This window comes from Microcebus murinus, chromosome 18, assembly GCF_040939455.1.
Source record: "Microcebus murinus isolate Inina chromosome 18, M.murinus_Inina_mat1.0, whole genome shotgun sequence".
Taxonomy (NCBI): Eukaryota; Metazoa; Chordata; class Mammalia; order Primates; family Cheirogaleidae; genus Microcebus; species Microcebus murinus.
Window position 1 is genome coordinate 28,042,326 of NC_134121.1, and position 26,629 is coordinate 28,068,954.

The 26,629-nt window shown below is 40.7% G+C and overlaps 1 protein-coding gene across 11 annotated transcripts in view; it reads left to right on the forward strand.

Moving 5' to 3' along the window:
• ACACA (acetyl-CoA carboxylase alpha) overlaps positions 1–26,629 on the forward strand; it is a 292,538-nt gene that overhangs the window by 35,180 nt on the left and 230,729 nt on the right. For 4 of the 11 annotated variants that reach the window (XM_075994382.1, XM_075994384.1, XM_075994383.1 and 1 more), the window contains exon 2: positions 24,236–24,282. The exons of 1 other annotated variant lie outside the window; for it this stretch is intronic. In XM_075994382.1, the coding sequence (XP_075850497.1) occupies positions 24,236–24,282 (47 nt within the window). Of the gene's footprint in view, positions 1–5,009; positions 5,613–8,681; positions 8,709–9,968; positions 10,111–24,235; positions 24,283–26,629 lie in introns of those variants that run through there. 6 more of the 11 variants (XM_075994392.1, XM_075994386.1, XM_075994391.1 and 3 more) reach the window with 6 other exon arrangements.

Consider the following 26,629-nt stretch of genomic DNA (forward strand, 5'->3'; position numbering starts at 1 on the left):
TTGTTTGAGCCCAGGAATTGGAAATTGCAGTGAGCTATAGTGATGCCATTGCACTGTACCAGGGCAACAGAGCAAGACTGTGTCTCAAAAAAATAAAATAAAAAGAGTATACATCTAGTGTAATACTCTATAGACTTTGTGATGGGATAGCCAGTTGGATCCTAAAAAAGAAATGAAGATCTTTCTAGATCTTTGACTAAGTCCAGAGCCTCTGTAGTCTTTCTACCCACTGAAAATATACTGTATTGGAACCAACGTGGGTTTACCTATGCACGAGAGGGTTCTGAAGGCTGAAACTATGATTGATAATAATATAAAGGGAGCTTGGTTCAAGGGACTTTCCATGAGGGAGCTTATGAGATTTGAATTAAATCCTAATTTAAATACCACCTTGTTTGCTAACACTTGACTGCAGCTTGAAATCTGGCTAAAATGAGTACCAAAGGAAGTCTTGGGCAGGGGGGAACATAAAGGGAAGCGATGTCACCAAAGGATAACATGTTGTCTGAAATGTGGAAGGAAGAGAGGAAGTTTTGTGGATCTAGCTCCAATGCCTTGCATTCTTTCATTCATTAAGTATTTACTGAGTGACTACTCTGCACCAGGCACTATTCCAGCAGTGAGCAAGACAAAGGATCGAGAGAAAGACAAGACAAGGGACAAAGTCTGTGTTCTCAGGAAACGATAGAAAGCAGACAATAAACACGGTCGAAAAATAAACTAGCACAGAAGGGCTAATAATAATATACAAATAAATAAGTTAACTAAAAATCGTGATAGTTGCTGTAAAGAAACACACAGGATGATGAGGTGAAGGATTATTGGCAGAGGCCACTTTAAGTAGAGCAGGCAGCAAAGACTTTCCTGAGGAAGTAAGTTCTAATGAATAAAGGAGACTAGGAGAGTGGATGTCACAGGAGCCAGGAGAGGAAAGTATTTCAAGGAAAGAGTGGTCAGGTGATCAGAAGCTGAGAGACTGTGGATAATGAGGACAGAATATACACTGGATTTGGCAATTTTGTAGGAGTGGTTCCAGTGAAGGGGTGGAAGTAGGAGTTGAGAGGGCATTGGAGGTAAAGAAGTATAGATAACTTTTTAAAGAAGTTTTCTTGTGAAAGAGAGCAGCGAGGCTACTGACTAGAAGAAACTTAAGTGTCTCACATTTTTATTAGTTTAGAGCAAATCTTTTATTGGTCCTATTCCTTACTCCTTTTTCCCTGATTCTCTTAGCACCGGAGGTGGTTAGGGTGGCATAAAGGGGCTCCATTGCCTTCCTTGGGTTTTATGGTTTTTCTTACTATTCCTTAACATGATTACATGATTCTCTGCTCCCCTGCAGTATCTGACCCTTCCCTGCCTTGCTCTATTTGTAATTTTCTGTAGATAAGTCCTTAGATGGTACATTACAGTGCTGCCACCTTGGAGCAGGAACAGGAATAGATCTGCAGGGCTCGCTATTCTCACCGTCTGTCACAAGGTGGCAGAAGAGCTCACTTTTCCCAAAAGAGACCTTGTGCTTGGGTAAAGATGAAGTGGGAGAGTTTTCTTTTATCAACTTAACCTTTTCATTCATGACTTGGAGCTCCAGAAGTCAGCCTGCATATTGGAGTAGGCCATATTGTTAGGTACAGAGAAGTGGGAGAGCTACAGTTAACAAGTCAAAATATCTAGGAATAGAGAAATAGTTCTGGGTCTATTTTTCTACTTCTAGATATTTTGACTGGCTTTTTAAGTGTTTGGAATATCTGTGGAGTAGAGGATATCTTTTCTGGTCTCTTTTTCCCACCACAAAAACATCAAATTTAGGAGGGAAAAAAAACTATAACATAAGTGAGTTTTATGATGTATGCAGTTTAGAGATATGACCTCTCTCTGGAAGAGAGTGGGAAACTAGGACTGAATCAGGGTGGGTCTGTAGGAAGAGTACTTGGAAGGAAGGCAGGAGGCCTACCTAGGCTCTAGATTAGGCTTGGTAATTGACTGAATCACTTAGAGCTAGTCGTTTAACTTCTCTGGACCTCTATTTCAGTTTCTTTAATGAGACACTTGTATAAGATGGCTTCCAAGGTCTCTTACAGCTCTAAAATTATCATCTTACCTCTATATTGTGCTACTCTTTTTTGTTTGTTTTTTTTATGGGTATATGCTTTTTGTTAATTTGTTTTGATTTATTCTTTTTTTTTTTTTTTTTTTTTTTTGAGAAGAGTCTTGCTCTATTGCCCGGGCTAGAGTGCCATGGCGTCAGCCTAGCTCACAGGAACCTCAAACTCCTGGGCTCAAGCAATCCTTCTGCCTCAGCCTCCCGAATAGCTGGGACTACAGGCATGTGCCACCATGCCCGGCTAATTTTTTCTATATATTTTTAATTGGCCAATTAATTTCTTTCTATTTTTTTGGTAGAGATGGGTGTCTCACTCTTGCTCAGGCTGGTTTCGAACTCCTGACCTTGAGCAATCCTCTTGCCTCGGCCTCCCAGAGTGCTAGGATTACAGGTGTGAGCCACCGCTCCCGGCCTATTTTGATTTATTCTTTGATTTTGTTATTGTGGAATATATCATACATATAGGAAAATACATAGAACATAAGTATATCTTAAATAATAATACTGAAAAGGTGAATACCATATAACCAGCACCTAAATTAAGAAATCCAACATGCCAGTATCTTAGAAGCTCTTTATATCTTTGTCCCTCTGTTCATTTTCCTTTCCTTCTTGCAATCATTATTTTTCCATGTTTTGTAAAAATAACGAACTATTTATATATGTATCACTAAAAATATTTTGCTTAATTTTGCCTGCATTTGAACATTATATAAATAGAATCAAACTCTATGTATTTTAAAGTAAACTTTTTATTATGTATAACACAAAGTGAATACACCTTGGTAACCATCATCCCAGAAATTCCTTTTATGTCTTCTCCCAGTTACTGCCCACCATCAGGAGTAATTATTCAGATTCTTACCCCCACTGATGAGTTTTGCCTATTTTTGTTACCAGGAAACATACACTATATACTTTTTTATGTCTGGATTTTTTGCTCAATATTATGTTTGTAAAATTCATTCCTATTGCTTCATGTAGCAATTGCTTGTTCATTCTCATTGCTTTATAATATTCCATTGTATGAATGTACTATAATTTATTTGTCCATTCTACCACTAAGAGACATTTGTGTATTTTCCAGTTTCTCCAGGGTATAAATCCAGAAGTAGAAGCTAGTTATAGGGTATGCAGTGTATGTTCACCTTGACTAATTAGTGCCAAACTGTTTTCTAAGAGGTTGTGTCCCCATTTATACTCCTTCTTGCAGTATATGAAAGTTCCTGTTGTTCCACATCCTTGCCAAAGGGGTCAAAGAGCCTTTCCAGTGTGGCACAACAATGAGCCTGAGCAAGGCCAGCAGCATACTCTCACAAGTGCCAACCTTTGGTTGGTTCTCAGAAGCTCAGGCCACAGTCATTTGCTCCTTCCAAGTAAGGGTAAAGATTCAGATTATCCCTAGGTCCCTGATCACATGCCCTATTACCCTGGGAATATTGGAGGCGGAGGTAGTGGATTTAATAGCATAATAATTCCTGAATCAAGTGAGCATCCATAGGGCATTTTGTTCTTGTGCAAAGCACTGGTAGGAAGTGGGGCTTGAAGCCATGGAGAGAAAGGGGAAAATAATATTTTCTGTGTGTCTACTATGTCCCAAGCTCTGTGCTAGAAGCTTTACATTTTGGTTATAGCATTTAATTAAAAACACCACCTTACAAGGCAGGTTTATATATTGATTTTATAGATAAGGAAACTGAGGCTCAGAAAGGGGGTCAGTTGCTCAGGTCACAGAGCTAATTAGCGACACAGTCATGATTTAAAGTGTGGTTTATCTGATTAAAGAGCTCACACTACTTACAATACAGAGCACAGGTATAGTCCCTGCTATTCTTGAGGTATCTTTGGCTAAGATTGCCAATACCAAGCATCAGAATCAGTTCTCAGTTTTGCTTACCTGTATTCACCGCCAAAACTATGTTATTCAATTGATTATGGCCATCCCATTCATTGATTTAAGCTATAATTTCTTTTAATTGATTTTTAGTTATCTTTATCCTTTCTTCCTCTTTTTTTTTTTCATTAGGAAAATTACACACATCAGCACAACAGGTCCACTGATAAATAAGACTTGGGGAGATAGCTTTCTACTTGCAGGTCCAGAAGTTAACCAGAGGTGAGATTTTAAAAAAGACAGGGACATTGTGAAATTTTCTGATCTAAGATATGATATATAAGAAAATTTTAAGACTGAAGGAATGAAAACAATAACAAGGAGTTGAATGATGGCTTATTTTCCTTGATGGTAAAGGCTCTACAAAAATTATTAATGCTGTATTTTATTACTTATTGTATTTTACATATATTAATAATAACAACAATAGAGTGTGAGGGTAATTGAAGAAGACAAGTGGAGGGCTAATCATGTCATGTAGCAGGAAAAACCTGAGTCTGATACAGGAGTAATGGAGATACTAGAGAAGTCTGAAGAGAAGGTAAAGGCAGGGCAGGAAATAAACTTGCCAGGAGTACCTTCATGGGTTTAAAGGAAAGTTAGGTCAGAGATGGGTAGGTTTTAAAGCTTATCAACATAAAGTGTCAGAATCCCAGGACTGGCAAAACCTGAATGAGTCATCTCGTCCATTTTCTTACCTTTAAAGAAAACCACTCTTTATGGCCAGGCTCATGCCTGTAATCCCAGCTCTTTGGGAGGGCAAGGCAGGAGGATCGATTCAAGTCAGGAGTTCGAGATCAGCCTGGGCAACACAGGCAACCTTGTCTCTACAAAAAATACAAAAATTAGTCGAGTGTGGTGATGCATGGCTATAGTCCCAGCTACTGGGGAGACTGAGGCAAGAAGATCACTTGAGTTTGAGGTTTGCAGTGAGCTACAATGCCACTGTACTCTAGCCAGGGTGACAGAATGACCCTGTCTCAAAAAAAAAAAAAAAAAAAAAAAAAAAAAATTCAAGAAACGGGCCCTTTAACTGTAAACTTTATATCTATATCCTGGAGAAAGTTTATATAAATATGGGAGGTATCATGGAAAAAGCAAGCTAAGAAGATTTAGTGATTTGGTGACTGGCCTAAGTATAGATGGGGACTGGAAGTGTTCACGATTGGATAATAAAGAGGGAGGGAGAGCTGACATGCCATGTGAAAACCCAAGTACCCATGTGAAAAACGCTAGTGTCCATGTGAAGACGCCATGGGGAGTCGTTAGTGTAAACACTGTTATCATTGTGCAATCCTACCTTTCATCATTGGGACCAGGCTTATAAAGGGGCCTCCTGAGGACATTTTCTGACCTTATAGCATGAAGTTCCCTCAGGCTCTTAACTCTGGACAAACCTGAATGGTTAACCAGAGCAAAGAGACATAGTGTTCAGATAAGACGTCTGTCTTCTTTTTCCTTTATCTCACTACTGGAGCTGCAATTCTGGGCAAGGCATTGACTTTCTTGGTGAATTCTGTCCATCTGCAAAGGAGCTAAATTCTTATTGGAGGCCTTGCCTCCCAGAGACAACGTGAAGACGGATAAGCAGACACCAGGAGCAGAGTGGCCTCTCAGGTACAGAGCTAACCTTTATTTCAGTCAATGAGGCACTTACTATAGTAAAATACTTAGTCGTATTCTAAGAGCTGGGGGAGGGTGGGACAGGTACCAAATTATAGGAAAAACTCTCTGTCTTCAAGATTATTAAAATTTAGCTAGAGAGCTAAAACTAGTATGCACACAAAAAATTATAGTCTAATTAAATACTGAACCATTGGTAGTGACCATATTGCTACAAGACTTCAGAGGAGAGAGAGATCAGTGGAAGCTGAAGAAGTAAGAGAAATATTGGAGAAAATGGGACTTCCAAGGGCTAGAAAGATTCAGAAAAATAGGAGGAAGAAAGGACAAGTCTACCAGCATAAACAAAAGTATAAGGATAATAAGAATAAGAATGGACTCTGGGAGGCCCAGGCGGCCAGATCGCTCAAGGTCAGGAGTTCGAAACCAGCCTGAGCAAGAGCAAGACCTCGTCTCTAACAAAAAATAGAAATTAATTGGCCAACTAAAAATATATAGAAAAAATTAGCCGGGCATGGTGGTGCATGCCTGTAGTCCCAGCTACTTGGGAGGCTGAGGCAGGAGGATCACTTGAAACCAGGAGTTTGAGGTTGCTGTGAGCTAGGCTGACACCATGGCACTCTAGCCTGGGACAGAGTAAGACTCTGTCTCAAAAAAAAAAAAAAAAAAAAAAGAATGGCAAGTGCTAGAAGCCAGATTAGGGTATAAATATTGGGGATCAGCAGGAAATAACATCACAATATTTTCTCTATCCGTTGTCCTAAATGTTGATCATTAACCTTGCTACTTATGGAATTTGTAACCATGGGAGACAGACACCAGGACAGGAAGTCAAATGGGGATATATGGACAGTGACACACATACTGTTTATGTATATCTGGGTTTTATCCCTGGTTAAGAATTTATCCTTTCTCATCTGTGGCTCTTACAAATTCACATGGCTATCAGCTAAGGAACGAGATGGAGACTGTGTTTTAGTTTGTTAGTTTTGCCTTCTCAAATAGATTGTAATTACCTTAAAGACAGGGACCTCTGTTACTTTTCTGACTTTACCCATAGTAAGGTAAGAGACCAGCTTTAAGGTTGCAAGGTAGCTGTGATGCTCAGGATAAATCCCTTATACCTTTATATAACCTTCTTGAAAAACCTGGACCCCAATATGATACTTGGGACCTTGTATTAGTTTTCTAGGGCTCCTATAACAAAGTACCACAGACTAGTGGCTTAAACAACAGAAATGTATTTCCTCAGAGTTATGAAGGCTTGAAGTCCAAGATCAAGGTTAGTTTTTTTCTGAGACTTTAACCCTTGGCTTGTAGATGGCCATCTTCTCCCTGTGTCTTCACAGGATCTTCCCTCAGTGTCTGTTTCCTAATCACCTAAGGACACCAGTCATACTAGATTAGAGCCCACCCTAATAACCTCATTTTAATTTAATAACCTTTTTAAAAACCCCATGTCCAAATACACTCACATTCTGTGGTACTAGGAGTTAGGACTTCAACATATGAATTTTGAGGTACAATTTAGCTCATAATAGACCTCTAGTTTCAGCTTCTAGAAATGTACTGCTCACTCCCTTCTCGTCCACTCGTTAGTCCTGTATAGTAAGTTCTCTCCACCCTGTGGTTCTCCTCCACCTCTTACAGATATAATGGTGTGTGTGGCAAGAACTCATGGAGCAGCTCTGCTCTAAAGAACATACAGGAGGGATGGGCAGGTTATGGCATGCACCAAACAACACAACACGTAGGGGTTGTTGAAATTTCAGGTATACTGTCTTAAAGATACAACTCTTTTCCCATTCTCTGCCCAGTGGTCTGAACATTTGGTGATAACAATTAGATTATTAGGTCCTCTGTAAGTGGTCTTGGTATATCCTAATTCATCCCTTGTTTTCTTTCACTGTAGCTCTTTTATTAGGCCTTTCCCTGGCTAGTTCTTTAGACTGCTCAGTGAGATCAAAAGCAGTACATGCAAGGGCTTATTGAAATTTCATATAAGGACAGTTTTTGAGGGTAAATCCCTGGTTTTGTAGTGCTCCTAAGGCTGATAAACAGCAACACCACTAAGAAAGAATCCTGAGGAAAGAGTTTCTATTATTTAATAGGAACTAGGAAAGGTAAAAGAAAAATAAAAGAGGCAATCTCAAGGCTTTTAGTTTTTTCAAAAGTCACTTCCTTTATGCCAGGTTCAGAGAGCACTGTTATGGAGAGGCAAAGCTCCCTCCTCCCAGACCATTTTTTAGTCAAGTCAAAAGTCTTGTTAAACCCAGAAGTCTTTTTCAATTATCTTTTTCTTTTTAAGTTTTCTACCTGTGTCCAACTGATAGATATCCCAATGACACAGTTATTGTGAAATATGGATGACTGTTCTATGAAGTCCACATCTTTCCTAATTTCTGTTTCCAATCCCCATTATTTTATCTTATTTATTATTTATTTATTTTGAGACAGAGTCTCACTTTGTTGCCGAGGCTAGAGTGAGTGCCATGGTGTCAGCCTAGCTCACAGCAACCTCAAACTCCTGGGCTCAAGCAATCCTCCTGCCTCAGCCTCCCGAGCAGCTGGGACTACAGGCATGCACCACCATGCCCGGCTTATTTTTTCCATATATATATATTAGTTGGCCAATTAATTTCTTTCTATTTATAGTAGAGACAGGGTCTTGCTCTTGCTCAGGCTGGTTTCAAACTCCTGACCTTGAGCAATCCGCCTGCCTGGGCCTCCCAGAGTGCTAGGATTACAGGTGTGAGTGACCATGCCTGGCCTATTCATTTATTTTTAGAGGTGAGGTCTTGCTATGTTGCTCAGACAGGAGTGCAGTGGCTGTTCACAGGCATGATCATAGAACACTATAGCTCCAAACTCCTGGCCTCAAGTGATCCACCTGCCTTAGCGTCCCAAATAGCTGGGACTCCAGGTACATGCCACACCTGGCTCCCTAGCATTTTAAAAGTGGGTTCATAAACTTAGAGAAGCCACCACCTAATGGTATCATTATGAGGGCTCCTAGATGAATATTGTTCCTTGTTTACCAATCTTTCTATCTTCCTGTTTCAGCTTTCACCCAAGAACTTCTGACCTGAGGTGTGTATTTCTACCCTATTCACTTTTTGCCCCCTGGCATAGAACTTCTTCCCACCAAATGGGTGTCATCTTTGGCATCTCTCCTAGCCTTAATCACAAGCTTGTGTAAGGACTGGGAAAGTACTCTGGGTGCTCCATTAAATTCTTGGAAATGTTTAGAATTCACCCTACTCTTCTCAAGTGCATTTTTTTTTCAATTTTCTTTCTGTTCTTGCTCAGTGGTTGTATTGTGTTGGGACTCCTTCCAGTTACTATTCATTTTCAACACACAGCCACCATGAAAGTCTGGCTATGAAGTAACTGGCAAAACTAGGGAAATCGGTTGGCTTCATCTCAAAGGCTTGGTGTAACCACAGTGGAGCATGGGAGGCACTCTCCAATCTGAGAAGTTAGGAACTCTTTAAAGTGCAACTATTTTCTCTGCTCAGGGCAAGCAGAAGACTGTTGTCCTTTGGTACACTCACCTTCTCACTGAGCTTCCCTTACTTTAAGGCTTCCCCTCAATACTCCAGGATCCAGCATCTAGAACTCCTTTGGGGTGGGCTGCTTTGAGGCTGAGCAGCAAAGCAAGGGGACTGGTTATGGAGTTCCAGAATAGGGATTACTCAGCTTGCACTAACTTGGAAAGGAGCCTGTGTGATGAGGGCAGCTAACGGACGCAACACTCACCTTTTGTTAATGTGTTAGTATTAAACAATATAAGGTCCATACGGGGCCCGCACACCGCCTTACCCAACTCAGCCCGCCTTGGTACTGGGTTCCCTTCCCCACGCTACAAGCCAGCTGGTCCCGGCCCCTCACCTTCTGCGGCTGGGGCGCCTCAGTCCCTGATGGGAGGCACAATGGACCATTTCCACCACTCCCCTCTCCGCCTGGAGCTATAGCCGGTGGGCTGGCCCGGCTCCGCCTCTGGCGAAAAGGGCCACGAGGCCGGGCCAGGGAAGCAATGACTGCCCAGGGGCAGCTCGCGGCCCGCCCTCTGGCCGCTGGGCCCCGAATGGCAGAGCCGCGCTCGGACCATCGGTATCGCCTCACGTCGCCCCGCCCCGCGCCGGTTTGTCATTGGCTGCTGCCTGGCGCTCAGGACCCGCGCCTCGCCCCCCCCCCCCCCCCCCCCCCGCCGCGCTTGCCGCGCCGCAGCCCGGAGCCGGGTCGGAGGTGAACGGCCTGCAGTAACCCCGGACGTAGTCACCTCATGGGGCTCGCCGGCTGAGGTGGGAGGCAGGGGCGGGGCGGGGGCGGGACCCGCTCCCTGAAGCCCCGCCCCTCCCCCGTGTGCCGGGCAGGCCCTGAGCTGCGCGCCTGTCAGCCATAGCCCGTCTTGCCGGCGTCTCCTCCCGCCCAGCTCTGCCTCCGCGCAGGAGCTCTGGGACCGCCCGACCGCGGACGCCGCCACCCTGAGGTGAGATGAGGACCGCCCCAGAACCTGTGCTGGGGGACCTGGAGAAGATGGGGCCCGGAGAGGGGTGGCGGCAGGCGGGGGGCCGCCTCCCAGCCTCTGCCCGCACGCGGCCCGAGGTCCATACCGTCCAGACCCAGTGCTAGGCAGCCCCGCGCTCCCCGCAGCTGTGGGGCCTTGAGGTCCCTTCTGGAGAGACATGGAAAAGTCTAGGGTCTCGGGAGGTGGGAGCTCAGATCCCGGAACTGGCAGGCGTACAGCTCAGGGCCCCTAGGAAGGGACTGGGTGTCTGCCTGGAGCTCGCCCCCTGCCCCTCCTGTCCAGCCCCGGCGTGGTCTGATTCCTTCCAGATCCCTCTCCTTTCTGACCCTGGGCTCGGGAGAGTGAGAAGACCACGTGGGATGGTGTGTTGAGGCTTGGATCTGTTTGCATTAAAAGTCTTCTTCCTCTCTCTTGCAGAGTGAGATGTGGGGTGCAGAGACTTGGGCTTCTTTTGCTCTCGCTGTGTCTTTGTATCGTGGTGAAAGCCAGGGCCAGGCGGGTTGTCCCTAGCCAGTTCCTGCTCCCAAGATTTTATTATGTTTTGTGTGAGGAACGTAGTAAATGTACGTGCCTGTTGTTACTCTTTCCTTCTCATTTGCCATACTGATTGATCAAGGGAAGCTATTGGAGCTAGGATATAGGAAGGTGATGTGAGGCTCATCATTTTAGAGGAAAATGTGTGTAAAGGTCCTGCCCTGGTCATGGCCAACATTATTTTTGGATTTGGAAATGGGCAAGTGGACACTTGAAATCAGCTCTAGAAATCAGGCCTTGTAATTTTTATAGAAGTATATAACTGCTCAAATAGGGGAAATACTTTAATTTCAGATATTTTTATTTAGGGGTTTAAGACTGGAATCCAAAGATCCTAGGACTTCCTGATTCTGTTTCTACCTAAGTGGTGTTTCATTAATTTACCAATGTGCAGAATAAACCCAGTAATCTGGTCTTTGGTCTTGGAAGTTGATCTCCCTTGATTTTTGTCTCTCTGGTTTCATTCATTCCTCACCCCACCCCACCCCACCCAACTCCATAGTACTGATTGAGAAGTGCTTTCTTTGGTTACATGGTTTCTCCTCCGTCAGGTGGGAGAAATAAGCTTATTTGTCTCTTGTTGGTGGAGATGCCTTGGATCTCTGTGATGGGACGGGTTTCTGTGCTCCCTATTTGACAGGCACTTTTCAGGAAAGCATTGTTGCCTAATAGAGTGGGACTGCGGTTTGGTGTCTAGATAGGTGCCTGCTTGCTACAAAGTAGCAAGTCTCTACCCACTTCTTTTGCCTCAGTTTCTTCATTTCTCAGTATTACTGAATGCATAACAGGAGGACTGATGTGAACGCAAGAATAATTAACAAACATTGTAAAGTGGGGGTATATGAAAGATGTCAAAGGTAAAGTATTAATTTATGAAGCCACCTGTGTTTACTAGTATTGTAGAAATTTTGTTTTGTTCTGATTTACTAGCACAGAATAGAAATACCTCAAGTATAAGATTAAATTGTTTTTGAGTCAGGCATGGTAGTGCAAACTATAGTCTCAGCTGTTTAGGAGACTGAGGTGGGAGGATTGCTTGAGCCCAGGAGTTTGAGCCCAACCTGAGCAACATAGCCAGAGTCTGTCTCTTAAAAAAATTGTTTTTAAAATGTTGGGAAATGGTGGCATTTTGCTTAATGAATTTATGGTTCAGACGATGGATGACTAGGTAATATCAAAGAACTGGCATTGTGAAAGCCACCTGTGAACAGGTTCAGGTGTAGATCACTATGTAACACTATTCCCGTTTCAGTTCATAATTAGGAAATTTTTTTTTACCTGTCACATAGACTAGTTTAACAGGTCCGGGGCTAGTGTTTTACTTTCTTTAAATTTTTTTTTTTTTCCTTTTTTAGGATGGCTAAAATCTTAATGGTGTTGGTTGAGGAAAGAAGCAAATTAAAATAAAAACTGGAATAATACATTGAAATTTAGTATTTCCAGTGGGGGAGAATCTTTTTGTAATAAACTGTTATACTATTATCTAACATTTTTTTTTTTTTTGAGGCAGAGTCTCACTCTGTTGCCCATTCTAGAGTACCATGGCGTCAGCCTAGCTCACAGCAACATCAAACTCCTGGGCTCAAGCAATCCGTCTGCCTCAGCTTCCTGAGTAGCTGGGACTCGCGGCATGTACCACCATGCCCAGCTAATTTTTTCTATATATGTTTAGTTGGCCAATTAATTTCTTTCTATTTTTAGTAGAGACGGGGGTCTCACTCTTGCTCAGGCTGTTCTCGAATTCCTGACCTTGAGCAGTCCTCCTACCTCAGCCTCCCAGAGTGCTAGGATCACAGGCAGAAATAGAGCTTTTTAAGTAGGAATGGAAGAACAGGTGAACAGAAGTGTGGGGTAGTAACTGGCAACAAAATACACATTTTAAAGTAAGGTTTTTGATGTGTGGCTTCTCTTTTCTATCTGAAGCAAAACAGTGCCTGTGGGATTTATTCAAATTTTTAACTCTGAAGTCCATTCATGGAACCCATAACATGTTCTTAAAGATTAATAATTATAGGAGCTGCCTGGCCAGGCGAGGTGGCTCACGCCTGTAATCCTAGCACTCTAGGAGGCTGAGGTGGGCGGATTGCTCGAAGTCAGGAGTTCAAAACCAGCCTGAGCAAGAGTGAGACCCCATCTCTACTATAAATAGAAAGAAATTAATTGGCCAACTAATATATATAGAAAAAATTAGCTGGGAATGGTGGTGCATGCCTGTAGTCCCAGCTACTGGGAAGACTGAGGCAGTAGGATCGCTTGAGCCTAGGAGTTTGATGTTGCTGTGAACTAGGCTGATGCCATGGCACTCACTGTAGCCTGGGCAACAAAGCGAGACTCTGTCTCAAAAAATATATATATATAGGAGCTATCCATCAAGCATCTTTTGAAACCCTTAAAACAATAATATTACAAAGAAGTGGATAAAGCATCAAACATTCATTGGCTGAAAAACTTTTTGACTATTGAAGTAACTTCCATCTTCAAAGGAAGTCTTCACTGATCTTCCGCTTTAAGAGATTATTATTTTTTTTTTTATTTTTTTATTTTTTGGAGACAGATTCTCGCTTTGTTGCCCAGGCTAGAGTGAGTGCCGTGGCGTCAGCCTAGCTCACAGCAACCTCAAACTCCTGGGCTCAAGTGATCCTTCTGCCTCAGCCTCCCGGGTAGCTGGGACTACAGGCATGCGCCACCATGCCCGGCTAATTTTTTATATATATATCAGTTGGCCAATTAATTTCTTTCTATTTATAGTAGAGACGGGGTCTCGCTCTTGCTCAGGCTGGTTTCGAACTCCTGACCTTGAGCAATCCGCCCGCCTCGGCCTCCCAAGAGCTAGGATTACAGGTGTGAGCCACAGCGCCCGGCCAAGAGATTATTGCTTAAGTACTTTTTTAGTTTCTTTAATTTTACAAAACTTGAATATGTACGGTATTCACTACTTTGCCTGAATCTAACGGACTATTTGAAGATGATATTAAATAGGAAACTATGACAAATAGTGTCATAAAGATGTAGCACTTACACAAATTATGAATCTGATTAATAGGGCATAAATTCTTATGAGTTCAGCTGGTCAGTATTAGTTAAGCATGCTGTAATGACACAGTTCCCTTACCAATTTGTTGCTTATTCAAACTACCATTGAGCTGTCTAGTCTCATGATCTTAGGAGACAAGTGAAAAGTAGCTTCAACAACCAGGGATGGTCAGTGCCTAAGTTTGGTGACCCCAAATGATCCTGTTTTCCAATGATGTTATTTGAGACTTAGGCTCATTTCATCCTTTCAACATGCCATACTCACCCTTCTTTATATTAATATAAGAAACCACAATTATGTTTACCATCCCATGACATTAGAAATGGAAATTGCATGGCAATAGTAGTTATGAAGTGGTCATCCCAGATAGAAGAAGCTTATATCAATAATCTTCATTTGAAATAACACTAAGTTTGAAAATTCTGAATTAACTCATTCAGACTCAGTTTTGGGGAATCTTTTTCAAGAAGTATAAGGCTTCATTTATGAATATTTGGCTATTCCTTATGGTAGAAATAGAGCGTATGTTCATTAATGAAGTTTCTAAAAATTACTCTTTTATTTTTTTTGTATAGACTTGGGTCTTGCTATTGTCCAGGCTAATCTTGAACTCCTGGCCTCAGGCGATCCTCCCATTCCAGCCTCCCAAAGTGCTAGGATTTCGGGTGTGAGCCACCAGACCCAGCCCACACATATATATTTATACACATGCCAAGTTAGGAGATAATAGGTTGATAGGAGCTTGATTAGTTTTTAAATTTATCAGGTATAAGATGGATAGCTAGGTTGTGTTTTGCGCTTCGACATTTAGTGATATTCCTGGTGCTGTTGAGGCAAGCTGTTTAATTTCTCTATGATTCAATCTCAAAATCCAAGAATTTAACAAAATATTTAGTATTGGAAAGCACTTAAGGAATTTTCTTGTCCAGTTTTCCACTTATCATGAGAATATTTTATCTAATATTCCTGTTGAAAATTTCTAACTGTAGGTAGTTCACCAATTGATCTAATACATCATGGGCTACTAATTTTGGGGAGTTCTTAATTATTTTCAATTTAAAACTGTCTTCCTAAAGCTGCATAGGATTCTTAACCACAAAAGGGTTAGGAATTAATTTCTGCTTCAATCTGTAAATCTCTCCAGTTCTAGATCTCTGCCAGGTAATGTAAAGTATAATGCCTTAACATATCCATAGGATTTGGGAGCAAAAAAATTCAATCAGTATTTCTTTAAGGAAGACATTCCTATCCTTGAGACTCTAGGGAAGGTTCCTGACACACTTGAATTATGATTCTGGCTTTCTCTAAATGCTGCTCCATGTAATAATGTTATGAATATAAATTGATGTATCCCAGAACTTTTTGAATTCACAAAGCTTTTTTGAATTCCAGCTTTTTACCTGGAAGCCTCTAAATATTTCTGGAGGATAATATTTGAAATAAATGCTTGGTTCATATCTCGTAGTTTTATAACTCATATGTTCATTTGAATTCTAATGAAACAGTCCATGACAGTGTAGTGTTTACACAGCATTGTGAGGTATTGGGGGAAGGTGGTTCTAAAACAATTGAAAGAAAGAATAACTTCCCCACCTCGTTCAGGAAATAACACAGAGTCAATTACACAGTAACATATACTAATAAATAAGAGAATAACATTCCAGTTGTCTAGCTAAATGCTCATGAGGTAAGGGATCCAAATAGCATGGAATTAATTGGGGAAAGCTTTTTATTGAACTTATTTAACTTATTTTATTGAACTTATTTTAAAATCTTCAGTTGGTAATACATAAGCAGTACATTCACGTTCAAAATTTTAAAAGTTCAAAAGTGACATTCTCCCTTCTAACTTTCTCTTGTAGCTACCCAGTTCTCCATACAAGAAGAAACTAGTATCATTAATTTGTTATTGTAATTTCTTTCTTTCTTTTTTCTTTCTTTCTTTTTTTTTTTTTTTTGAGACAGAGTCTGGCTCTCTCACCCTGGCTGGAGTGCAGTGGTGTCATCATAGCTCACTGCAACCTTAAACTCATGGGCTCAAGGGATCCTCCTGCCTCAGCCTTCCCAAGTGGCTGGGACTATAGGCACATACCACCACACCCAGCTGATTTTTTCTATTTTTAGTAGAGATGGGCTCTTGCTGTTGCTTAGCCTGGTCTCAAACTCCTAACCTCAAGGGATCCCCCCACCTCAGCCTCCCGGAGTGCTAGAATTACAGGCGTGAGCTACTATGCCCAACCTGTAATTTCTTAATAATTATCAGATATTTAAATTTAATGCTATTAATTTCTTAAAAACTTCCAGTGATTTTATGCATTTTCAAGCAAATACTCATATATATACCCCAACCATTCTTGCCTATTTATTATACAGATGATACATTTTTTACATATCATTCTTCATCTTTGATATTTTTACTTAACATATGGGAAGACCTTTTACCTTTTTATTTTCATCAAAGTTATATATACACATAGTTTAAAAAGTCATATAGTTCCATAAGATTGTTTACAAAAAAAAACACAGTCCTAAGCCCCTTCCCACTTTCATTTGTTTTATTTTTATTTATTTATTTATTTTTGAGACAGAGTCTCATTCTCTCTCCCAAGCTGGAGTGCAATGATGTCATCAAAGCTCAGTGTAATCTTGAACTCCTGGGCTCCAGCAATCTTCCTGGCTCAGCCTCCCAAGTAGCTAGGACTACAGGTACATGCTGCCATGACTGGTTAATTTTTTCCCCCATTGCATTTATTTATTTATTTATTTATTTAGAGATGGAGTCTAGCTCTGTTGCCTGGGCTAGAATGCTGTGGTATCAGCCTAGCTCACAGCAACCTTGAACTCCTGGGCTCAAGCAATCCTCCTGCCTCAGCCTCCTGAGTAGCTGGGACTATAGGTGCGCATCACCATGCCCAGCTAATTTTTCTATTTTAGTAGAGACAGGCGTCTTGCTCTTGTTCAGGCTGGTCTTGAACTCCTAAGCTCAAATGATCCTCCTGCTTCGACCCCCAACAGTGGTAGGATTACAGGCATGAGCCACTATGCCTAGCTTTAAGCCTGGTTAATTTAAAAAAAAATTTTTTTTTTTTTGTAGAGATGAGGTCTTGCTGTGTTGCCCAGGCTGGTCTTGAACTCTTGCCTTCAAGTGATCCTCTAGCCTCAGCCTCCCAAAATGATGGGGTTACAGGTGTGAGCCACCATGCCTGGCTTCCCATTTTCATTTCTTTTAGGTGATATATTTTTTTGTATATCTTTTTGTCTGTAAATAACATACCTATCTTGCTACATCTTCATTTTTCACGATTAGGCATTACCTATTTATGTCCTCCTATGGAAAATGAGGATTTGGCTCTCTTTCCTTCCTTAAACTCACTATATACCTTTCCCATCCCTGCCAACTGACTACTTAGTTATGTTATAACCTTGGTTGTATCAATACCTTTATGTTATTATGAATGTGTGAATGTCATACAGGATTTAGTTGTATAATACACCATGATTACTTTTCTTTCCTAAACAACTCTTTCTCTGGAGTTAATGATGGTGTTCAGTTTTGTTAGTGTTCTATGTACTTATCATTTATTCGCTCTTTACCAGTTTTTTAAACTTCTCAGGACACTGAGATGGTCCAGATATTCCTTTTTTTTTTTTTTTTTTTTTTTTGAGATAAGAGTCTCACTCTGTTGCCCTGGCTAGAGTGCCATGGCGTCAGCCTAGCTTACAGCAACCTCAAACTCCTGGGCTCAAGCAATCCTCCTGCCTCAGCCTCCCAAGTAGCTGGGACTACAGGCATGCGCCACCATGCCTGGCTAATTTTTTCTCTATATATTAGTTGGCCAATTAATTTCTTTTTTTTTTTTTTTTGAGACAGAGTCTCACTTTGTTGCCTAGGCTAGAGTGAGTGCCCTGGCGTCAGCCCAGCTCACAGCAACCTCAAACTCCTGGGCTCAAGCGATCCTTCTGTCTCAGCCTCCCAAGTAGCTGGGACTACAGGCATGAGCCACCATGCCCGGCTAATTTTTTCTATATATATTAGTTGGCCAATTAGTTTCTTTCTATTTATAGTAGAGACGGGGTCTCGCTCTTGCTCAGGCTGGTTTCGAACTCCTGACCTCGAGCAATCCGCCCACCTCAGCATCCCAGAGTGCTAGGATTACAGGCATGAGCCACCGCGCCTGGCCAAAAAATATGTTATTTTCTAATAACGTTTTTTTGAGACAGAGTCTCACTCTGTCGCCCAGGCTAGAGTGCTGTGGCAACAGCCTAGCTAACAGCAACCTCAAACTCCTGGGCTCAAGCGATCCTCTCCAGTGTTATTGCTGCTAAGTCTGAAAGGCATTCTAATTCTTTTTTTTAAATATATCTTTAAAAATATCCCATTTGGGCCAGCTGCGGTGGCTCATGCCTGTAATCCTAGCACTCTGGGAGGCCGAGGCGGGTGGATTGCTCGAGGTCAGGAGTTCAAAACCAGCCTGAGCAAGGGCGAGACCCCGTCTCTACTATAAATAGAAAGAAATTGATTGGCCAACTAACATATATAGAAAAAATTAGCCGGGCATGGTGGCGCATGCCTGTAGTCCCAGCTACTCGGGAGGCTGAGGCAGGAGAGTTGCTTGAGCCCAGGAGTTTGAGGCTGCTGTGAACTAGGCTGATGCCACGGCACTCACTCTAGCCTGGGCAACAAAGTGAACTCTGCCTCAAAAAAAAAAGAAAGAAAGAAAAAAATATCCCATTTGTGTTTCATGTGTGTAATATCTTCTTTTAGCTCTTTCAGGATAATAATGATAGTCCTTTAGACTTTAGACTTTTTTTTGGTAGTTATTTTAGACTCACAAAAAAGTTTCAGGCCGGGCGCTGTGGCTCACGCCTGTAATCCTAGCTCTTGGGAGGCCGAGGCGGGCGGATTGCTCAAGGTCAGGAGTTCGAAACCAGCCTGAGCAAGAGCGAGACCCCGTCTCTACTATAAATAGAAAGAAATTAATTGGCCAACTGATATATATATAAAAAATTAGCCGGGCATAGTGGCGCATGCCTGTAGTCCCAGCTACTCGGGAGGCTGAGGCAGAAGGATCACTGGAGCCCAGGAGTTTGAGGTTGCTGTGAGCTAGGCTGACGCCACGGCACTCACTCTAGCCTGGGCAACAAAGCGAGACTCTGTCTCAAAAAAAAAAAAAAAAAAAGTTTCAAAGATAATGCATAGAGTTTCCATATAACCTTTACTGCATACCTGTACTAATGTTAGTATCTTACATAGCCATAGTACCTTTATCAAAACTAAGAAATTAACATTGGTATAGTGCTATTAGCTAAACTATGGACTTCATTCAGATTTCCCCAGTTTTTTGGCTTATGCGTTTTTCTATTACAGTAGCTAATCCAGGATACCACGTTACATTTAATGGTCATACCATGTTTCTCCGAAAATAAGACAGGGTCCTATATTTATTTTTCCTCAAGAAGACACCCTAGAGCTTATTTTCAGGGGATGTGTTATTTAAGTATGGTACAACAATCTACATTTATTCAAATATAGTTAAATCGTTGTCTTCTGGAACATCATCATACCTCTCTAAACCCCAAATTCCATCCTGAATTTCTTGCTACTCTATTTCCTTTAGAACCATTGGCTCCAATCTTCTCTCATGTTGAGCATTAGAGCTCTCATGGGGCAGATGAGAAGGGCAGCTCGTCTTCTTTACCACTCCTCAAGGAAATGCATGGATTGTGTAGATATCCTGAGTAGCCACGCCCATCACTAGGTCTTATTTTCGGGGTAGGGCTTATGTTGAGCAAATTGTTAGAAATCCTGCTAGGGCTTATTTTATGGGTTGGTCTTATTTGTGATAGTTTCTTAGTCTTTCCTTTTTTTTCTGATGACCTTGACAATTTTGAAGAATACTGGTCAAATATTTTATAGAATGTCCCTCAATTCAGATTTGTCTGATATTTTCTCATGATTAGATTAGGGTTATTGTTTTTGGGGACAATACCATAGAAGTGAAATTGTTCCCCATGCATCTTCTACCCCTCTCTCCCTAGTTTTTAATATTTGCTTGTTCTGCATAATCCTTTCTTCAAGTTGCATTTTTTTTTCCTACAGGTAATTATTTGTTTTTGATTCTTTCTTTTGATTTTTCTCAGACATCTAATAATCCTTAATTATCTGCTTATATTTAAGAGAGGGGATTGAAAAGCTGATTAGAGATTATAAAATGTGAGTGGGGTTTGTTGACCGTTTAAGTTCACTGTAGGGTGATCTGGCTGGGCAACTTAATTAGGGAATGTCAATATTACTAACTTTAGGTTTTTTCTTCTTGGACTGGTCAGATTCAATAAAGAAGGATCCTCCATTCTCCCTCTTGGAGGACAAAGATTAGGGAAAGAGGATTGGGATATGTTTACTTAATTGATCCATTTTCCATAGAGTACTGTTTACTCTTTACTGTTGCTTGTCTCTGCCAGTCTAGAAACCCTCTGTTTCTAGAGAAGAAACCGTCAGTCTTATACCTGGATGGTAGAACAGCAGGCACTTGGTTTCAGTAGTTGGGAAGAAAATCTGATGATCTGAAGCTTCTGAAACAGAATTTCAACCTGTCCTCATTTTATTTAGCTCTCTCTTGTACCTCTACTTCCTGAGCATTTCGGAGATTCTGTGATATAAATTGTATTGATTGTAAGTTTACTGCAGATAGGTTATGATTCAGTTTTCTTGGGTTACCAGTCATTTGTTGCTCTTCTGTCTGCTTTCCAAGAAAATTATCTTGCTTTTCTTCCTGATCTAAGCTCCCCCACCAAAAAAAATTATCTTGTTATAGTCTCCCCTGACTTACTTCTTTTCTTTTCTTTTTAGTCTTTTTGTGGAGTGTGACTTTAAAAAGAAATATCCCTTTACTTTTGGTTTTTTTTGGATTTTAGGTGGGAGTGAAAGTAGGTATGTGTTTAGCCCACCACCTTCATCCAAAAGCTTGGCAAGAATTTTAAAAAAGAAATTATAAAGAATGCTTACTCTTTAAAGATTTCTTGAAAGATGCAGAAGCTTGTACCAGCTTCATCCTTGAAAAATATTCTATATCTCTGGACTAAGAAATGAGGACTAGGATAGACAATTACATGATGCTATTTTCTCTGACTACCATACCCTAAAGAAATACCCTACTAGTTTGTAAAAAACAAAAGTCTCCAGCTGGCCCTTGAGCTCTTTTCCAACCATTCAGATATAGTATTTCTTTTAAATCGTCACGTTCTACCATGTGTGTCTTTATTCAGATGCTCCTTCTACACAGAATGCTCCTTCCTCTCCCTCTTTGCTCATCTCCCCAGTTCTTCATCTGTAATGTCTTCCCACTCCAGGAAGTTTTCCTTGACCCCTTTCCTCATCATTACCACCTCCAATTTTGGATAAAGTACCCTTTTTTGTTTGTTTTCACACCTAGCAATTATTATACTACTATAACTGTGTATTTAGGTGTCTATAGCCACTTAGTTTAGGGATCAGATCTTATCTTTGAATACTCAGCATCTATTTCACATTTGGAACACAAGTGCTAATTATTTTAAAATTTAAAACTTGCAGAAAAAAAAATGATTAAAAAAATTCGCAGGCTGGGCATGGTGGCCCACACCTGTAATCCTGCACTCAGGGAGGCCAAGGCAGGAGGATCGCTTGAGGTCAGGAGTTCAAGACCAGCCTGAACAAGAGTGAGACCCTGTCTCTACCAAAAATAGAAAAATTAGCCAGGTGTAGTGGCGTAGGTCTGTAATCCCAGCTACTCAGGAGGCTGAGGCAGGAGAATTGCTTGAGCCCAGGAGTTTGAGGTTGCTCTGAGCTAAGATTACACCATGGCACTCTAGCCCAGGTGGCAGAGCAAGACTCTGTCTCAAAAAAAAATTCTCTATAACTCTCCAATGGATCACTAAATTAATACAAAAATCCATTAAACAATTTATCAATAAAATAAATACAAAAAAGGCAAATTCAGTTATTCTTTTTGAAAAAAAACTGAACTTACTATGGCTTGAAAGGCAAGGACATGTTGGATAAGCTTGGATACTTTTATCAGTGGCTGGGAAAACTAATCGCTAGTTTATTAGAATAGCTTGGAAAATACAGTGTCATTTGAGTTCAAGAAGAACATGCTAAGTTTGATAAAATCTGTTGTATTTATTTAGAGAAATATCTCTGAATGAAATATAGGCTGACCTTTAAATAGGTACATTAGTTATAATTAGCTTTACCCCATTTCTGGGAACATAAAGCACAGTTCGGGAGCTTTTTCTGAATATTTTCTAGAGTCCCCAATAAAACTTCAAGAATATATTATACCATTATATATATGTCTCTCTATATATACATACATACACACACACACACACACACACACTTATTTTTTTTTTTTTTTAAGAGGGTCTTACTCTGTTGCCCAGGTTGGAGTACAGTGGTGCAATTGTAGCTCACTGCAGCCTTGAACTCCTGGTCTTCAAGTGATCTTCCTGCCTCACCCTCCAGAGTACCTGGGACTATAGGTACATGCCACTACACCCGGCTAATTTTTAAATTTTTGCAGAGTTGAGGTCTCACTGTGTTGCCCAAACAGGTCTCGAACTCTTTGGCCTCTGGAAGTGCTGGGATTGCAAGTGTGAGCCACCACGCTCGGCCTACATTATATATTTTTTAAATAAAAGAGAAGTTGACACTGTCAACAATTTGACATAATGAAGAAAATAATTTTTATTTGGATAGGCAGACTGTCCTACAACCAGATCTGGACAAAAGCATCTATATGAGCATTTTTGATGAAATATTGGAAATGAAAGAGTTGGAATGTAGTCACCAACTGTACAATTGGAAAAGGTCAGCTTCATTTTTTGTTCTCTTTTTGGAGAAAGAGGTCTAAACCTACTTCATGGCAAGGCTTTAGGAATCCCAAACTTGAATGCCAGGAAAATTTTGTATGAAGGGTGCATTTTTTTCAGGGAAGAGTCCATAGCTTTTATCAGATTTCTAATAGTTGAGAAAGTTTAATAATCTTTGGTTTATGCACTTAATTCACTGTGTTTGCTGTCTAGGGATGGCTTAAAGTGGAGGGTGTGGGAGATAAGGATTAGTTGTAGCCTTAAGACTTTTTTGACATAACTCGCCATAAAATGTCCTTTATATCATGACCTACATATAACTGAAACAAAAATTTACAAAATTATAAATACCCTTATAAAGTATGGTGCATTCTTAACATTTTCTATCCTATTTCATTTAAAAAATGTTGGCTGCAACTTGTTAAATTGATTTCTTAACATTCTGCCGAGTGGTAATGCATAGTTTGAAAAACACTGGTCCTAGTCCATTATAGTTTACAAAACCCTTTCATATACTCAGTCTTCATACCAGTCCCATGAGGTACATGTGACTTTCTTTTTAATTTTACAGATGAGAAGGCTCAGAGACTTTAAGTGACATGTTTAAGTTTGTACTGCCAATAATTGGCAGAGTCAGAATTTGAGCCTGAGTCCTAGTCCCAGCACTCTAGCTGTGCAGCATCTTTGGTTACATGATCCAAACTACTTCCTTTTTCCTTCCTCTTTCACCCCCTTGCCTACCACAACTGTAGTGACTAACACTAGCTCAGACTCTACAATTGGGTAAATCCTAATACTTCAATTAACATACCTACACTGTCCCAAATCTTGTCCCTTATCATTTGGGGGTCCTCTCTTAAAAGTTCTAGATTTCTCTATGAGTGTAATATAGGTTCTTTCCTTTTCTTTTCTGTCCTAGCTAGACCAGTGGTTCTCAAGCCTGGATTTGCATCGTGTCAATTAACTGTAAAACTTAATTTAGTTCCCTGGGCCTCCAGCTGCAATTCCGATTCAGTAGTTTTTGGGGTGGAGTTTAGACATGTATTTTTTGAAAAAGCTCCACAGGTAATTCTTAAACATAGTCAAAATTGAGAATTTCTATCATGGATACATTTAAATCGTTGGGCTTAAAAGGAAACTCAGGATTTAGGGAGTAGCTAGAGACTCTTTTGATTCTTTAGAGTTTAGGGATTTAATATAATGGGAGTTCTGTTCTCTCCCTGACTCCCAACCTTTGTGGGAAGGTATAACCACTTAGAAGCATAATCAGAGCCTCACGGAGTTGTAGAGAATCTAGTGGTTCTCTTCTTCCTACTGCTTCTTTTTTGATGAAATATTGGAAATGAAAGAGTTGGAATGTAGTCACCAACTGTACAATTGGAAAAGCCACCTTGTGAAATGGTAAGCCTGGACTATTGTTAAATACTTTAATAAATAATAAAGGCTTTGAATATGAAATTGCTTTTGATTTACAGAATTGAACAAATAATAAACTGCTGAACTTTATGCTTTAACTTAAATAATAGACTTGACTAGAAAAAAAAGATACTTTGAATATTATTAATTTTGTACTATGCTGAGCAAAACAGGTATTGACAAAAATTTGAGGTTTTTTTTTGTAAAGAAAACCTTCAAATCTCTCTTTCTCTCTTTCTCTCTCTTTAGTTCTTTTTGGAGGTGGATATCTGCTCAGACAGTAAGAATTATAAGAGGTCAGTTACAAATAATGCTCCTTCTTGTTTACAATGTGATAAAAATTTTGTTTATGTTGTAAAATATTAAACTGTAGGCTTTTGTGTTAAAATTTGCCTTCTATGAAAGAATATAGGCAGATTTAGGGGTGGATAACGTGAAATGAGCAAGGAATCTGACAATGGTAGTGTTCCACTACCTTCCCTCTTTAATTCAGTACTAGAATCAGTTGAAATGGGACAGGCTGTGGAGTAGCTTCTAGAGTGTCTGGACAGCTACTCAGTGATTTTCCATACATGACCTCTCTTTTCTGGTGGTTTGTAGGCTTGTGCCTGGGAATACTATTCAGTACAGTTGCTGGTTGCTGGACAGGCTATCTTTAGCTGTTAACATCGAGCTGCCTCCAATCTATGTATCCCTTTAGAGAAGGTTTCCTTCGTGTTCCCAGCTGGAAAGAAAAACTTGAAGTTGCCCTTATGGAGCCTTTCATTTATTAGCTTGGGGACCATGTTTTGTTAACACTTTCTTTTCCCTTGGAATCAAAGAATTGTGCCTTTCTTGTGATTTTTATTTTTTTATGTTTTTGTGTAGTTATCTGACTTCAGTCAGACTATAAGCTAGAATCTGCCCCTGAGTGCCTTACTTATTTCTCTAGTGAAGAAGGCAGCCATTATTTTCTGTGTTAGTTGGGATGGAATTTTAGTTTTTGAATCTGTCATTATTTTTATTTTTTTATTTTTTTTTTGAGACAGAGTCTCACTCTGTTGCCTGGGCTAGAGTGCCGTGGCATCAGCCTAGCTCACAGCAACCTCAAACTCCTGGGCTTGAGCAATCCTTCTGCCTCAGTCTCCTGAGTAGCTGGAACTACAGGCAAGTACCACCATGGCCGGCTAATATTTTCTATATATTTTTAGTTGACCAATTAATTTCTTTCTATTTTTAGTAGAGGTGGGGGTCTCACTCTTACTCCGGCTTGTTTCGAACTCCTGACCTTTAGCGATCCACCCACCTCAGCTTCCCAGAGTGCTAGGATTACAGGCATGAGCCACCGCGCCCGGCCAGAATCTGTCATTATTTTTAAACTTGACTATTCACTGCTCTAAACTGTGAAAGAAATAGCTATTTTGCTGCTGTACCTTTAGCCTCCCAACTTAGCTAGGACCACAGCTACATACCACTATGCACAGCTAATTTTAAATTTTTTGTAGAGATGAGATCTTGCTTTGTTGTTCAGGCTGGTCTTGAGCTCCTGGCCTCAAGCTATCCTCCTACCTTGGTCTCCCAAAGTGCTGGGATGATAGGCATGAGCCATCTGGGCTGGTTTTCTTTTAGGGTTCTAGAACAAACCTCTTCATAAAACTTAGAGACTTGTTTTTTTTAAGAAACTTATTATTTCAAGGGAGACATGTATAGTAAATTTAGCTATGAAATTTTTCCTGTTGCATGATACTTTTATATTTGATTCTAGTTTTAAAAATAAAAGTTGGCTGGGCACAGTGGTGTCTGCCTGTAGTCCTAGCTACTTGGGAGGCTGAGGTGGGAGGATCACTTGAGCCCAGAAGTTAGAGACTAGCCTGGACAAGGCTCCGTCTCAAATTAAAAAAAAATTAGGCCTGGTGTGGTGGCTCACGCCTGTAATCCTAGCATTTTGGAAGACTGAGGCGGGAGGATTGTTTGAGCTCAGGAGTTCAACACCAGCTTGAGCAAGAGCGAGACCCCGTCTCTACTATAAATAGAAAGAAATTAGCCAAACAACTAAAAATAGAAAAAATTAGCTGGGCTCAGTGGCACATGCCTGTAGTCTCAGCTACTCAGGAGGCTGAGGCAGGAGGATCACTTGAGCCCAGGAGTTTGAGGTTGCTGTGAGCTAGGCTGACGCCACGGCACTCTAGCCTGGGCAACAGAGTAAGACTCTGTCTCAAAAAAAAAAAAAAAAAAATTAGCTAAGGTAATCTACAGCTCACTTTCAGGATATATCTATAGATTTGGTTTTGTTTTAGCATTCCTGGCAATTTGTTATTACTGTTTTATTCTTGTAGTACAGAGGCTTTCAAACTTTAGGGCTTGTTAAAACATAGATTAATGGACCCCAACCTCCAGGTTCTGATACAGTAAGTTGGTCTGGGGTAGAGCCCAAGAATTTGTGATTATAACAAGTTATGCGATAATGCCAGTGTTGCTGTTGCTGGTGGTGGTCCGGGAACCACACTTTGAGAGCACACTGCTCTGGCATTTATAAATACTGTTTTGTCCCTGTAAATAAATAAGCTCTAAATCACAAATTAACACCAAAACAATGTTGCGTATGTAATTTTAACATGTTCAGCAGTGATTTTCAAACATTTTAAAGTATTGATGTTTTCTGGT